General features: G+C 35.5%; 1 protein-coding gene across 1 annotated transcript in view; it reads right to left on the bottom strand.

Annotated features, from left to right (window-relative positions):
* Positions 1-543: 543 nt before the first annotated feature.
* Hook1 (hook microtubule tethering protein 1) overlaps positions 544-16,958 on the bottom strand; it is a 48,824-nt gene continuing 32,409 nt past the window's right edge. The window contains exons 13-22 of the mRNA XM_028773322.1: positions 16,109-16,196; positions 15,969-16,029; positions 12,082-12,222; positions 10,507-10,600; positions 8,962-8,996; positions 8,363-8,445; positions 7,717-7,817; positions 6,154-6,255; positions 4,315-4,383; positions 544-3,783 (exon numbers count right to left, since the gene is read on the bottom strand). Coding sequence (XP_028629155.1) covers positions 3,613-3,783; positions 4,315-4,383; positions 6,154-6,255; positions 7,717-7,817; positions 8,363-8,445; positions 8,962-8,996; positions 10,507-10,600; positions 12,082-12,222; positions 15,969-16,029; positions 16,109-16,196 — 945 coding nt within the window. The 3' untranslated portion in view covers positions 544-3,612. The remainder of the gene's footprint in view (positions 3,784-4,314; positions 4,384-6,153; positions 6,256-7,716; positions 7,818-8,362; positions 8,446-8,961; positions 8,997-10,506; positions 10,601-12,081; positions 12,223-15,968; positions 16,030-16,108; positions 16,197-16,958) is intronic.

Below are 16,958 nucleotides of genomic sequence, written 5' to 3' on the forward strand. Positions count from 1 at the left end.
AAACACAAGCTGGGCATGGTTACAGTGATGGACAAAGAACAAAACACAAACTAGCTTTACACAAGAGATCTTGGGATAGAAGCTCATAGCTGAAGGGTTCAAATATGGTTTCTGTGTCACAGGGCTAAGAAGAGCATGCCCATGTTCTCCAAGTGTTAACTCAGTATTATTCATGTCTAATCACCAGACGGAAAAGGTGTGAGGTCCATGCCAAAAGTAATGCAATAAATTATTAATGAAGGAATTATTATATTAAGGAAACTATTAAGAGATAATTTAAGAATGGATATCGAGGTTATCCCTCAATATAACTCAAATTATCTGCCTTGAAATGTTCTGAATTCCACATTAACAAAAGATATCTACATTCTAAAGGTGAAACTAGAGACAAAGAGCATACAAAAGTCACTTTTATGTAAGCTGTTTACACACAAAAAATAAGCTTGAATTCATGCAATTTTTCTTACCAATCGAATAGGTTTAGTCCTTTACTAAAATGGAAAATAAATATGTACTTGTAGCCACTAAACCACCACAGAAAACTGATTCAGAAGCAAAAGTTTATTTACTTAAAACATTTCACAATTATAGTGACAATTTATTTAAAATAATATTCTAAATACTTACAAAAATAAATCAAGTATTGCTTCTTCTAGTTTTCAAGTGTGACAGCATTTGCCATAGAAAATAGAAAGGATCTTTTTAATAAACTAAACACTACACTGAAACTTCCTCAAGTTTAATAACTATACACTATTTCCTTTGATGACTTGTGCTTTATAAATGTCCAAACTATTTCTGTGCAACAAACAGGATCACAGTAAGACTTATGTACTAGCAAGCCATATACATTCATTTTTTACACAAAATGTCAGTATTCTGGTCTAAACCACCATCACTCCCAAAATATCAGATATACCATTGTACAGAAGTACATGTGATTGTGAAGTGTTTAACATCCAGTCATCAAAGACTAGATATTACTAAGGGATACTCAGCTAACGGCTGCTAGGCAAGACATTTTTTACTTATATTAATCATTAGTCAAATCATTAAAAAAATAGAATAAACTTCAAATATTTCTCAATACATTAAGTTAATCCCAAGATAAACATCAGTGTCATAATTATATCCAAAAAGAAAAAGGAGTATCACTCCAAGGACAACCACTTGAAATTCAAGTTGTTTCTAACTTCATAGTCACTGCAAAATAAATTTTTTGTCAAATCCATTTTATGCATTCAATCTTCCCTTCAATACACTTGGAGAAATCATGGTTCCAGATCTGATTTCTACCTGGCAGGGCACTAGTCTCACTGCATAAATTATACAAGAAAAGAATCTCACCCTGGTCACAGCCTGAATTCCTGTGATTAATCTAGATGGTATAGAACTTTACACTAGTTTCGTATAAACAATGTATCAAACATTCAAAATTCTACTTAAAACTAGAAAAATCAGAAAATTTGTTTTTTTTTAAATTAAGAAAAAAGAAACTATCCTTATGTCCTTATTTATGCTAAATTACTTAGAAATTTATGTGCAATTTTACTGGAAACAAAAATTTATTCAAGTTGATGTTTTACAGTAAGTTTCATTAAAAGGGAACGTGTAAAATCTCAATTCTGAGCATATACAAACACTACCATCAATGTCTTCATTGACAAAAATATACCCAAATGTCATAATTTTTAGAAAATGTTAAATAGCATGCTAAGTAATTTCAAAGTCTTATTTCACTAAAAGACACAGGCAAGCAGACATCATAAGAACATACAAAAATACAAACCAACAGTGTAAAATACAGACAAGAATCATCAAAATCTAAGAGGTAGTCAACAGAAGGAACCCTGATAAAACAAAATATCCTGGCAGATGCCACTAATCTCAAAGACCCCAAATCATTGTGAAATTCTTGTATTTTAAGTGGTTAAAAGTTGCTGAGCAAAGATTTATAGGCAGTTATCTAAATGAGTTAACACTGCAAATAGAACAATACTCATATTTATGAAGGACTAAGAATAAAATGTAGACCACAGCTGTACAATCTGCCAGCTTGATCTGGCTTACTCAGCCACCACCACCCCCATTTTGTTTACATATTACATGTCCCTGTTTCATGCTATGAGGGCAGAGGTGAGGAGCTGATCCAACCAGGATCATGCAGTCCACAAGTTTGTGCCTTCATATAATGACTGGAAATGTTAGGGGTAGACACAAAGTTGTCTCACTTGTGTCTGATGCACTCTTGTCCCCATCTGATTCCTCTGTATATCTGAAATGGATGTAACACTTCTTACATGTGTAGTCTAAGGATCAAAGAATTTTTCCAAGTTATCAAAACCAAGATTTACTGTGACTCACTGCAGAAGAACTCTCAACAATCATGGAAATATGTGGCTACTAAGTGTTGGAAGTGTGACTGACTCAAGAATGAACCATTGTGGCTACATTAAGCAATACTGATTTAACAACTAATATTCCAAAGCTGTGACTTTAAAAATGACCTCAAATTGAAAAGTAACATCTCTGGAAAAACAACAATGGGCAGAAATGAACTGAATGCCACAAATACAGCTTCAGACATTCCTTAGAGTCAAGCAGAAAGCAAACTGGTTATAAGCTGTTTCATCACTGTTTCTTTTCAATAGAGGCAAAATTATGCATGATATACCAGTTCTTAGAAAGCAAAGCCCACAATAATCCCATGCTTAAAAGCATGTGGATATTTCAAAGTAGATCTTAATTTTCATCAGAAATACAAATGTGAGTTTATTTCCCATCTTAGCAACTCAGTCTTCATTCACAGCAGTACATGTTCAAACTGGCATACAACTCAGAGAAGTTGTAAGTTTCTAATGAGTCACTTTCACAGGACAAAGTCACTCCAACAGCAAAGTTTTCCAAGCACTGTAGCTTCCACAGCATGCTGAAGCATCCTCTAGAGGGCAGAATTAGCAAACAGAGGAAACCATGCATACCAGACTAAGGAAATCGCCTTGCTCAGTTTTTCTCCACATGAGTAACTGGAAACTGTTTTCCATAAAGCAAATCTAGATATTAAATGACAAACTACTGATTGCTTTTTGCAAATTAACTGACTTGCTGTCACAATTAAAAACAAAGTTGGAATATGCATTTGCTTTCTCAAACATGATACCATCTCAAGACAAGTATTTGCTTCATCACACTTCCAACTACTTAAATGTGCTACCCAGAGACAGAACTGATTCTGTATTTTGTTTTCTAAGTAAAGTGGAAATGGTAATTTGATATATTTTGATTTAAATATAGTTGATTCCAAGGTTGAGAATGTAACTCAATTAGTAGAGCATCTGATTTTGACCCTAGAATTATATAAACCTGATATGGTGGTCTAAAATATTTCTGTTAATCCCAGTGTGCAGAAACTGCAAGAAGGCCTGATCAGATGTTTGAGGTCATCCTTGAATACACTGTGAATTCTATGCCAGCTTCGGGTTATGAGACCCTCTCTCGAAGCAAAAACAAAACAAAACTAGCTGCTACCAAGCATCTTAACCTTGTTTTCTATCTGGTAGTTTCTTGGGGTACAGGCATTCTGAGGTACTTCTGTTGGGTTTGCTCTGCAGACTAGTCAGACGCTGCAGCTGGTACTTTCACAGAGAGGTTTCTTCGGGTGCTGGTGATGTGCCGCTGCTGCGCTAAGAAGGAGCGTGCAGGCGCAGGCGAAATGCTGTCTTTGCAAGCACTAGCACCACTCACCAGCCGAGACTCCATGCCCAGTTTCTGAAACGCCAGGCTCTGAATGAAGAAACATAAATAACATGCTAAATGTAATTATTACAGCAGTTCTAGCAGGCTAATGGTTTCCTGCTTTGGCTGAGAAAAAAATTAAGGATTCAAAAGCCAATTCTTCTATGTCAGACAGCACTAGGAAGAAGGCACAAAATTCAGTGTCTCTCTTTTAATTCACTAAATTTTACATCATTGGAAGCAGCAGCCACAAACTGCATGCCAGAACTCAGTTTAATTATAACAAAAAAATTCCAAAGCAATTATGTGTGTCTGTTTGAACCTTCACTGAACTACTCAACACATCATACAGAAGAGCCTAGATGAACAGATGTGGAAGGTGCAGGCAGGTATAACGCTACCTGGACAAAATACTCTAGCTTGATCTACTGGCTTTCTGATGAGGGAAGGCATTACTCTGTCAGTAGACCTTATAACACAACTGTATTGTACTGTTATAAAACATATTTCCTTCTATTATTCTGGTCAAGGAAGTGATCAACAGGGTTTAAACCCACTCACCACTGAAACTCAACACACCTTGTTATACCAGGCAGAAACAATGAGTTTTTCCTCATAATCCCTGAATTTTGCTACTTTACATTCACTCTGCAATAGAAAATAATAATTAAGACAATTAAGATATCGATAGTATCCCAAAGTTACTGAAAACAAAAATAAATTCCTTACTATATCTCACTCCTCGGAGAATAAAAATACATGCATTTGTGAGATACATAAATTACTAAAAATAAAGGAGTGAATTATGCAGAACACAATCAAAACATCTTTTGGAAAAACAAAGAATGTGAATAATCTTCATTTTAGAAATGTTACTCAGAAATAGCAACTTAAACACATATACAACACATACTTTGTGATCAATGCCTGTGCTACTAATTCTCATGACTTGAGACAAAAGCAACTAGCTGAAATATCAACATGGCACTGTATCTAAGGAGTCAAAACTAAGGAGAAAGGACAAAGCAAACAAACTGCTAGGCTCCTCAGCAAAACCTTTTTTTCCTATTTCTTCTTGGCAGCTTATTTACCAGACTATGACTGTATTCATACACCACTGTACAAACTGATGCACTTTTATTATTCTAATACAGTCAGTTCTATAATTCTGATGATCAGCAGATATAGGTGACACACATAAAAAGTATACATTAACACAGAATGCTTGTGTCATCCCTAAAAAACAGGCTCATAGGACAGAGAGTATTCAAGCCCAAATACCTGGAGAATAGCTCCTACAACTCAACTCTCTTTTTTCCTTACACACAAGGGATGAATGAGCAAAAATTAAGCACACATATGCTTTGAGTTAATTGAGGTTGTTCCTTTAGAATCTTCTAGTGAGTGGCACCACTTTGTCACTGCTCTTTTTGGAATATACTTTGAATACTAGTAATGGCTAATAGCATTGGCTCCCTCTGTAAAATGAATGGTCAACACACTTGGAAAACTAAGATTTCAAAAATTATCCAGTCAAGTCTCCTTATTTTGGACAAATCCAGACCAAGGGATGAAGAGTAAGATGAATTACCAATACAGCTGCAAGTCCAGCCCCAAATTTACAAACTATTTGATGCTAGGCTACAGAAATACAAGACAGACTTCTGCATCTTCAAGATACTTCAACATATATCAAAAAAAATAAAAATATAAAGTGTACTTCTGCCATGCAATGCAAGAGGACTCAAACATGGTGAGAGCTTCTGTTCTGTAAATACAGTCAACATTTTATAGAAGAAGAGAGTTGGACATTTGAGTTAGAACCTGAAAAACTAACACATTTCTTCACACATGTACTTTCTCTATGCATTTCATTGTCTGGACAAATGCTGACAGCAGGCACACATCAGCCTGGTACATATATTCTGGATGCAGGAAAGAACATGTTAAAAGTTTCAAGTGAAAATAATTCCATCACAGCTCATGATGACTTGGTGGGAAATCATACAAGGTAAAGGTATGAACAGACTGTTCTAGTTACATGAGAAGAAGTCAATCCTAGTTCATGGGGGAGGCCAGAGAACACAGCTCAACATGGCCTCTAAAGGAGTATGTATCCATTTCAAAAATAGGAACAACTCTTAAAAATAGTAGTCCTGTAAAACATTTTACCATAGAAAGTAAAAAAACAATTAAGGAATCTTACTTAAAACTGTACAGTACCACATCTACCTTTATTTATAAAAATAATATAATAAGTACTAGTATAAAAATTGTATAAGAAAAAAAGCTAAGAACTCAACCAGTCATCAGGATCACATCATGATTAATAAAGGTTTTATGAATGGCAAACACAACAGAGGTTAATTCCCAAGATTCCATGGAGGGGTGAGGAGCTGAGTGGAGTGGAGGCGTTACCTCTAGAATCTCAATTCTTCTTTCCTTCTCCGCAAGCTGCTTTCTGAGTAACATTATTTCTGCTGATGCAGGATTTAATTTGGGATCTAAAGTTTTTATTACCTACATAAAGAAAAAAAGTCCATTTTTACTTTACAAGTATCAAGAACATAAGAACATGCTTTATAAAAATTATAGCATAGATTAGCCACAAAGTCATTAGGAATTTGTTTACAACCAAACCAAATTCCTCTTGTACATCTTCAATGATAGCTACTTAGTCTTTATATTACTTAAACTTTGAGCACTGAGGTTTGATTGTTTAGCTTTTTAGAATTAGATTTATTAGTTTTATTTTCTCTGAGTGATATTTTTCAACGTGACCTGGTCATGACCAAACAACAACTTAAGTTAGATCATGCCATACCTTTGCTCAGAAGCCTTCTGTTTTCCACTTTACTCCAAATAAAAGGTAACCCTGAATGAAGGGCTTTCACTACCTTCTTGACCTCATCTCTAGGCATCTGCCTATATGTATGTATGTGCACCATATGTATACTTTGTGCCTACAGAGACCAGAAGATGTCATCTGGTTCCCTGGAACTGGAGGTACAAATGGTTGTGAGCCACCAGATGGGTGCTGGAAATCAAATCCAGGTCCCACAGGTTTATCAAATCTATTTGCTATTTACTTCAGAAATCTACCTATGGCATATCCTTTTGTCTTCTTAAATGTTTAGTGTGACCATATGTGTGAGCTCTGCCACTGAATTTTGCTGTTTCCAGGCCTGACCTTTTACATATTTCTTCAGAAGTTTATATTGTCTCTCCTCATCTAGCATTTTGACAATGTTAAGTAAACCTTGGGCTCCAAAGTTGAAACCTGAATGACTTGTATTTCAAAGACCCTCCCTCCCACTTATGACTAGATACACTACAATTAGAAATTTCCAATGTGAAGCCTTGAGATTTGGGGTTCAACAGCAGTTCACATTGACATTTTAAATAGTAAGAATACAGAATCTAAATATTAAGACAAATAAATATACTACCATTATTTTAAAGTTCCACCACCATGAAATTCCTTGATTAACTAAAAAAGAATGTATTAACATTCGTTGAGAATATTTATATGATAATAAAACTGTGGAATGTATTTTCACAGATTATTGAGTTAAAGTATACAATAAGGAAAAGAAAGACTTTATTCTGGTGAACGGTCAGGATAGAGTTTAAGTATCTGAGGTGTAAAATAAAGCTGACTGGATACATTCTAAGAGATGCCCTTAAAATGTAATCAATTTTGTTCATTTTGCTAACATTCTAGTAAAATTATCAAGGATTATCCAGTCAAGTCTCCTTACTTTGGACAAACTCAGACCAAGAATCAAAAACTTGAGATGAAGACTAAGAAGCATTACCAATACAGCTCCAAGTCCAGCATAGAAGATGCCAGAACCTTACAGGCAAGGTAAGGCAAGGTAGAGACCAGCAAAGTGACTAGGTTCAACACCGAGCAGCAGTGCACTCAGAACTAAGTATGATGAGAACATGGGCTGAGGGATGAGGGAGTGTGTCACTCACATTCCTGGCTTTCTCTAAGTACATTTTGTATCTCTCCTCCATCGCTTTCATGTCTTCATCTTTCTTCTGAAGAGCCGCTTCAAGTTCACTGATCTTTTGGGCTATTTGTGAAAATAAAATTAAATCAATTACTACCTATTAAAACACTTGTATTCATCAAATTTATTTTCAAATGACTGTAAGAGAGCTTCCAAGAACACCCTTTAATGTCTTCTTTGTTGTTTATTCTTATCAAAAACTTCTGAACTACAGGTAATGTACCCTCAATCATTGTCTATAATTTAGCTACTTCTTTCTAGTAAGCATCATAGAAACAAAGTATAATGTTCACATGCAAGAAAATAAAGCACTGCCTGATTTGAAGTTTATTTTAATCCATTCTGAAATTATTTTATCAGATTCTACAGTATTAACTTGACTAGCATATACAATGTTTGATACTCCTTTATATCAATCAGTTCATCATATTAAATTGGTTTTTGCTTTAAAATTCCATCATATGCAAATGAACTGAGCATTAAAAAATAGCACAGTTCTTATGCAATGTGCACAACTACACACTGTGTAAAGACAGATCTATTCTTATCTCCTTCACTGGCAGGGGCAGATCCTGAGAAGGCTAATCTAGATTTTAATGAACACTTACCATTCTGACTTATATCTGGCTGAAGGTCTTCAATGAGCTCCTGTTTCTTCTGTAATTCTTCATGGACTTCAGTTAGTTTTTCCCTGAGTAGTAGAGAGAGCATGGAGCTTGGTATCAACCAGACTTGAGGATAAAAACTGGTCTTCGCCACATAAAATTTTGGGCTTGGGGCAAGAATCTGTCTGATCCTCAGTTTGTCACAGGTTAAATGGGAACATATTTCCCTAACTACATTGATTGCTGTGAGGATGTTAATGTACCTAACATACAGAGTATTCCAAAACTGTTGCCTTTTCTCTCAGCACCTCCACTTCCTATGCAAGCGAAAGGAAGTGCTGTATCGAGTTAGCAGCCATATAAGCAAGGTGGTAATGTCTGCTTAGTAAACATGTCAGATGATATTAGCTGTTTAAAACTACAGGCACTGGGCTGGCTGCCAGGCATGAGCAGTTGAACATGTTTTCTTGTGCTTTTGGTAGCAGTGGTGAGTAGCCTGGTAACATCAGGGCTGAGGCATTCATTCACCAAATCAGAAAAGAACATTTTCCAGAAGCTTCTATAACCCTTCCCCTTTGAAATGAAACATCAGTTTTACTTACATATGAGCTTCCAACTTCTGCTTTAATTTGCTGGACTATAAAATTAAAATAGTTGCTGTTAAGATGACTCACTTGCAAAGGGTAAATTGCCCAAACATCTAAGTCTCTGCAATTCTTTTAAAGGTATATTATGTAAAAATAGTCTTCAAAACATGTACTTATCACAGCACAGTTTCTAAAATCTAAAATTTTAGGTATAATTTCTTTATCAAAAGGGAAAGGAAATGAGAATAGGAAATAAAGTAAAAAACAAGAACAAAGAAAAATTCTGCACATTTTTGAACACAGTCAAAATTACACGTGAACTTGAAGAAAAATAGCAAATCCAAGCTGAATGTGATATATTGAGGAGTATCAAACATTTCAGTATCTAGATAACTATTGAAAAACGACAGATTTTAGTAGTTATCTTATAAAACTACAATCATAAATGAAAGCACTTTAACATTAACATTAAAATAAGACAACTGGATTTTTTTGTCAAAACCAAATTTAAAATAGCAAGTTTCCTCTTTTAAAGGTAGTACTTTAAATCATAAGAACAGTTCTACATGTACTAAATACCTATAAAGTTTAAAAGACACAATATGATAATGTGGACTTTAATAAATTAAAAACAAAATATGAAAGAATTACTCTTCAAAATACTACTACCCAAAATGTATTCCCTAAACAGGTGCCATCGTAAAAGTATTCCCTAACAAGGCTTAGTGTTATCTGTATTAAAGAGGGTACAATACCGTATATATGCGCATATGAGATGCCGCCATGCAAGAGATGACTTCTATGTTCCAAGTCCCCAGGGAAGAAAGAAAAAATCATATAAACTATGCAACAGACAGAAAGGAAATGCCTTTCTCTCTCTCTAACTTTGGCGATTCCTCCCCAACCAGTGCTTTCTATCAACTGGCATCTGCTAATACATCCAGGTCTATCTACCTTTTCTTTTAATCAACTACATACATTTCTCTCAATTCTTCCCTTCCCCACATATACAGGTAAAGTACAGAAAACTGCTAGATCTGTCAAAATTTATATAAAATCTACCTCTTTTCAAGATTTCTTATCTTAGCCAATATTGTCTGAAAGGCTCTGGGATGGTGTGTGGGAGGGGAAACAATAGGAGTGCTGCCTTCAAACTGTGTTAACATCCTGCACGCTGGTCATGACTGCCTGAATGACCTGTTAGCTGTGATCACTGTTTCATTCTCATTTTCCTTGCAAGAAGTGTTTCTCGTTTTTGCTTTTCTTCAGGGCAACCTTAGTGAAACCCCAGCAGAGCCGTTAGGTCTTGAAGTGTACCACTCTTTTAAGCCAAGACTTAGAATATAAGTATAGATGCTGAGCAGCACAGATAGAAATCATCTTATGATACATATGAACAATCTATTATAATTCAAGTTGGCAAATCAACACATCTGCTATGCAGATATATACGGTATTTGAAGGTACCCTTAATGAGAAGGGTATCATTTCAAATGCAGACAAATGGGTAGCAGAAACTATCAGAGAATTAACATACAAGTTATGGACTTTGTTACTTACACTTTCACCTTCAGACTTAGAGCCCTGTTCTTGTAACGACTTCTGGAGGTCCTCAATTTGCTGCTGCAGTTCTCCAATGCGCTCTTTGCTCAACCTGTTGTGACATGAGTTGGTATTCATCTACTCATATTTAAAGTCCAAGCAGTTATGGTATTATAAAAATGCATTCATGCATTTAATGGAAATGCTAGCAGAAAGGAGTACAAGGTGATTATCTGTGACAAGCACAATAGGTAGAACAGGGTGTAATTTCTCTTCTCTTAAAGCATGTATGTGCACATGTTGAATTTAACCACAAGTTTATCATTCCTTATCAGTTCACTGAAAACTGAAACCTAGCACTTACAGGGTTAGCAAGACAGTAATAGTCAAGTCTCTATTTTGCTCTCAGAAAAAAAGTTCAAGTGTCTGAAATTCCAATGGTCTCTTTAAAATCTAGTAAAAGCAGGATAAGCAAACTGTCCAGCTACAAGTGTCTCAATAATGAGTACCCCTGTTGATGAGGTGAGTTAGAGACACTCAGCAATCAGATCAACAGACACTGTCAAGGTGAAAACCAGAGCTTATAAGCTGTCTAGCTAACTTCAGTAAGTTTCTGACCCTCTATCTCCACATCCTTATTATCTATGGAAAAGGTATGATCATAGTTACTAATTCAAAGTGAGGACTTAATGGAAGTGGTTCCCAAAGGTGCTTGTATGTAACGATTATGAGGGTGGAGAGACAGCTCAGCTGATGCTTGTTTGCTTGCTTACTTGCCATGTAGGAACCCTGGGCTTCAGCTTCTAACACTGACAAAACAAGTTTGAAGCATAGACGGAAGGGTATTATGGAAGATTCTGGCAGTATATTCATAAAAGCTACGTGTGAGTATTGTTTATGATTATACAAGTCTTAATCCTTTCGGTAGGACCAGGGAAGCACCCTATTTGGTGCTACATTATGCAGATTGTTCCTGTGGCTAGTTGAACAGAGTCTGAATTTAAGTAGTTTGATTACATGAAGTAGTGAAACTTTGCCTATGTTTACATATTACACTGTTTCTATTCTTATGTATATTTTATCACTAGTATGGCATCTCCATGTCCAAGACTGTAGAATGACCAATATTATTAAAATATAAGTGAATTTTTTGAGAAAATTTATCTCACCAATATAAATCTCAGTAAAGCATTTATTCTATTTAAAAATTTAAGTTTTGATCTGTGTTAGGATTTGTTTCATATAATATTGAAATTACATAAACTTCAGTGTAACAATTTTAAAAACTTGACTATACAATCCGTGTCCTATCTATACACCCAACTGTAGTGGCTATCAGACCATTATTTACTCAATTGTTTTCTTTGAGTTGTGGGGATATTTAGTGAAATTCAGGAATAAGTAGCCTGGCTAACCAGACTATTACATGAACATATCACTCACATATTTTATGATAGAATCACTTGACTAAATTCTGTGACTTCTTTCCTGAATACAGTGGTGAGCAAAATCTGCTTGGCTTTTATTCAGACCACAGTACTGTATCCCACTGTTAGGTAATGGAGTCCTATGACATCTAAAGGCAACAGTCACCTTTGCTCAGTTTCCAGCTCATTCATCTTGCGGTGTTTCTGCTCCAGTTGCTCCTGCAGCTGCTCGATGCGTTCATTCTCTGTCCCTTCTTGCTGCAGGCGAAGCATTTTGTTTTCATGCTGGAGTCGAATGAACACCTCTCTAATATTGAAAAGAAAGTTTGTTTTACAGTTTTTAAAAATAAAATCTACTATATTCTATTCAAATTGTTGCTACATTTACTTAATTGTGTGTATAAGTATATATATATATATATATATATATATATATATATATATATATATATGTGTTTGTGCACACAGGTTCCAGGGTATTCATGTAACGCAAATTGTGTAGTCAGTTTACCCTTCACCATGTGGGTCAGGGATAGCCCAGGATGGCAGGGTTGGCAGAAAGCACTTTAACTCACTGAGCTACCTCATGAACCACCATATTATTTTAAGGGAATATGTATCTATTCAATAACTATAGTTTTAATATATGATCAAAACTTCTGAAAGTTTAAAAAAAAACATCATATGTCCTACAAATTCACAATCCAAAAGAAAATTTTTAGAGGTTAACATTTTGACCATGAGTTAGGCCATTAAATAATTATGCAAGTCCCTCGACACTATAACTTCACTTTTAAATTTTAGCAACTTCAGAAAATGTAGTATAATATTCTTAAGATATATAATCAAAACAACTAAATGTAAGAAAAACTGTTTGCCTAAAAATCTTATTCTTATGATCATTAGTCTGTATTTTTCCTTTAAGAAAGTTTTTGTGTACATGTATCACATTTTCATTATCCACCCATCAGGTTAAAGGACATTGTTTTCATTTCTTAGCTATTGTGATGTTCAGTCTTCTGAACATATGCCAAGGAATGGTTTTTTTAACTTTATGAAATTATTTGTTTGTAAAGAAAAATGGAATAAAAATAGCAGGTAAAGAGTTGGAAGCAGAAAAATACTGAGGTAACTCAGATCTAGAAATATAAATACTCCATTTCTCTTATCTGTAGTTCCCAGCTCTGACTCTCCAGGAGTGAGTATCAAAGTGGAGTAACTACAGAAACCTGGAAAGTAAAGGGACCATGGAAAACACAAGCTCTAGGCAGGAGAACAGCAGGACATAGGTGCTATGAAGCAGTGAATGGAAAAAATGGGCAGGGAAATAAGCTGGGAGGAATAGAATAACACAGTACTGAGAAAGAGAGAGACAGAAAAAGAGACAAGAGACAGACAGACAGACAGATAGACAGACAGACAGACAGACAGACAGATAGACAGACAGACAGACAGACAGACAGTGAAAGAGGGCAGGAGGGATAAATAAACTAAGGATATTTCCAGGTGGGAGAATTATTTTATGTTTATCTAAAACTACATATATAACTTGTGTACTTTTTAATGAAGTTAAACCACTTGGTGTGATTATGCTTCCCCAAAGATAAAACAAAACAGAACAAAACAAAACAACCCACCCCCTCCACCACCAAAACAAAACAAAACATCATAGGTATGATAAACCTTTCTAGTTGTTGGTTAGAGGTATCTAGGAGATTCCTTAAAACAGTATAAGCTATTGCTGTTGAATCTGGTTGCCTCTCATGGGGATGAACTTGGGAGAAATTCAGCAGGATCTGACCCAAAAGTCTCCATGAGGACTAGATTTTATACCACTCAAAAATACCAAGGGGAAAAAAAAAACAATCAGTAGTCCTACACAGTAGGATACACATGAGCAACAATCACAGCAAGGCAAGACAGCCCAAAAGGGTAATCCTGGCACTTAGATCTTGGTAACTGGAATGAAAGCCCACTAAACGTACTACTGCCCAAGTGAACATAACTGTCCCCAAGTGAACATAACTTATAACTGCATTCCTTTTCTTCCTGTCTCTGCCACCAAAGCACTGGGATTAAAACCATGAGAAATCATACTTAGCTTTTAAATGCATTTTTTAATACTTATCCCTATGCCCACAGATAATTGTACCTCTTGTCCCTCATCCAAGAAATTTCTTTTCACTACTGCAAAATACCATTACAGGAAACTGACAAAATGTTGATAACATCTGATTGCCGGATGCTCAGCCCCAACTCATACATCTACAAGACAGTCTTCCATCTAAGCTTCAGGAAACATTGCAGAACACGTGCTGGGAAAACTGCACGAACCAGAGGACCAGATATGTCTGCTGAGAAATTTATCTCTGATACAAGTCAGGAATGCTGCATACATGAGATCTCAACTTTTTGATTGCCTAAACAAGACCTGAACAATGACAGCATCAGTTGGATGGGAAAACTTCACAAGACATAGATGAAACTGAGATACTTCTGAGAGTCAGTCTTTTCCGGGAATGAACCTCTAATTGGTTATCCAATTCCAAGTGGTGAGAACCCAAAACACACAAATATCAGCAACACTCAACGGACTTAGCAGGTAAGATTGATTTGTTTAAATACATAACAATGACAAGTAAAGAAAGAGCTAATGAATGAGAAGGGGTAGACAGGAGTTAGAGAGAGTCAGGAAATGGTATAAATATAGCCCGCATATATGGTATATTAAATATTTTTAAATTATATTAATGGTTCATATAAATGTTCTAATATACTTTACATATTGAGATGCAAAAGTACAAAGTTTATTTTAATACTAAATAGGAAACATACACTTTCTCCTTTTTCCAAATCTCATACTCCCAAAGCAACTTTCAACAAATCCAAATTTTTGTTGTTTTAAATGGCAACAGCATCAATCTAAAAATTCAGTTCTACAGCTTTGAAAAACTGATTTTAACATAATAATCGACTCAATTACAAAGAAAGCGATTGATTCTCACTTTACATAACTATTCAGAGGCTTATAATGATATTCCTCTTTTGTCTTATGTAATATGTCTTAAAATGACTTACTAAAATGTACAGTAAAGCAAATTTTGCTATACAAATTTTAGGCACAAAGCACCTGGTCTTATAACCTAGCAAGAAAAGTCAGGTTACAAATTAAGACCATTAGTTTCTGGAATTTTGCTTCAGATATATTTTTAATTTTTTGTGGTAGCAGCAATAGTCTTGTCTATAGAGTGTAAATGTGCCAAAGAGAACTTCAGCATTATTTGTCTATAATATTCTGAAAAAAAGATTTGAGCTCCTAAAAGTTACCTACTATATACTCCTTGTATATAAAGCATTAATAAAAATCAGCTGCTACTGGTCATCTAGGGATGAGATGGGGTGGAGGGAACAGGAAACAATTGGTGCTGGGTGTGTGTCTTGTGGGTATGATAACCATTCTAAAATCAGATGATAATGGTGACGTCACAGTGACTCTGTGAATACTGTAAGAAACAGCAAACTATTTCTAAGTGGATGGATTATATCTTAATAAAACTAAATAAGGGATTATCTGAGTTTTAATAAATAAATCCTGACTCTTGCAAAAGCTAGGGAATATTTTACAAGTGTATAGGCAAAATTTCTAATTCACCATAAACACAACCAGGATGAAAGATGGACTAAGGGGGATTGCCTACATTTATAATTTGTTTAATTTTCCGTCTGCCACTGACAACTTTTCTATTTTCCACATGGATTTGAATGTCATATAATAAGAGTTTCCCAAAATTAAGAAAACATGAAAAATAGTTTCAATACAATATAGACCATGTCATAAAAACTAAACTTACTCTATCAGTAACTTTTGATAATTTTTTTAATTGCTGGAGTAAAAACTTAAAGTTGCTTTTGGATCTATGGTAGTAAACATTTATTAAATAATTAAACTTTTACTAAAGCTTAAAGATAAATAAACAAATGTAAAATAGGACAGAAAAAAGTGAACTGGCACCTATACTATCAGATATGGATTATCAATCAGTACAGCTTTACCTGTACTCCACTGGCATGATCTCAGCAGCAAGATTTTCATAACTTTTTGTAGCAGATGCATCTATACAACAAAAATCAATTAGTGTGTCATCAATATACTTCAGTCATTAGAAAAATAAAGTTAAATCCGCCCAACTCACCAGCTTGGTTTAGGTGATCTTGTTGTGCTTTTGAGCACCGCAGCTCCTCATTCGTCTCTTTCAGAGTGTCACGCTGTTCTATCAATCGCTAGAAAAGAATTGTTTTATCAGCAGTTATAACCCCATATCAACCAGGAGGCAGCAACTGTGTGTGTGTGTGGGTGGGTGGGGGGGTGCATGAGTATATGTGCAGCACAGTGGAGTTCTTTATGAGTTCCTGCAGTTTATTGCATGTCAGCAGAGGCATTTGATGCAAGCAGAAGATTAGAATAAGTTGCTAGTTAGAGGCTAAGCAGAGCAATTCAGTGAGAAGCTGAGAGAGGCCAAAATGAATCAGTCAGCATAGAGAGGAGTTTGAGCCAGAACAGCTGAGTTCTGAAAGACAGTCAGAGTTCAGAAAGAACTAGAAAGCGTGAGCTTATTCAGTAGTAAGCATCTGAGACAATTACACCTATGGAATCAGTTATTTTTATAGATGTAACTGTATAGTTTTTGGGTTTTCTTTTCCCGTCCTTTATCTCCCCGATCCAATTTCTCTCCCTAACAGTAGATAGGAAAGAAAGAAGGATTGGAGGCGGGGAGATCTAATTTCTTTCCTTTTGTTTCATCTTTGAGCATGACTACTAACAAACCGCATCCAAACCCCCTAAACAACCATGGCCTAAGTCTCAGTGTCCACACACTGATGACTAAACAAATAAAATATGCTGCATCAACAAAATGGGTATCCTTCAATGATAGATAGTACACCTGTCAGGCATCCTTCTGCATGGCTCTAATGGGCAAAACTCTGAACTAACTGTCTTTCTTTCCCTTCCTCTCCCTCCGCCCCACCCCCACCCTCCCTCCC

Source organism: Grammomys surdaster, unplaced genomic scaffold (genome assembly GCF_004785775.1).
Source record: "Grammomys surdaster isolate TR1022 unplaced genomic scaffold, NIH_TR_1.0 225, whole genome shotgun sequence".
Classification (NCBI taxonomy): Eukaryota; Metazoa; Chordata; class Mammalia; order Rodentia; family Muridae; genus Grammomys; species Grammomys surdaster.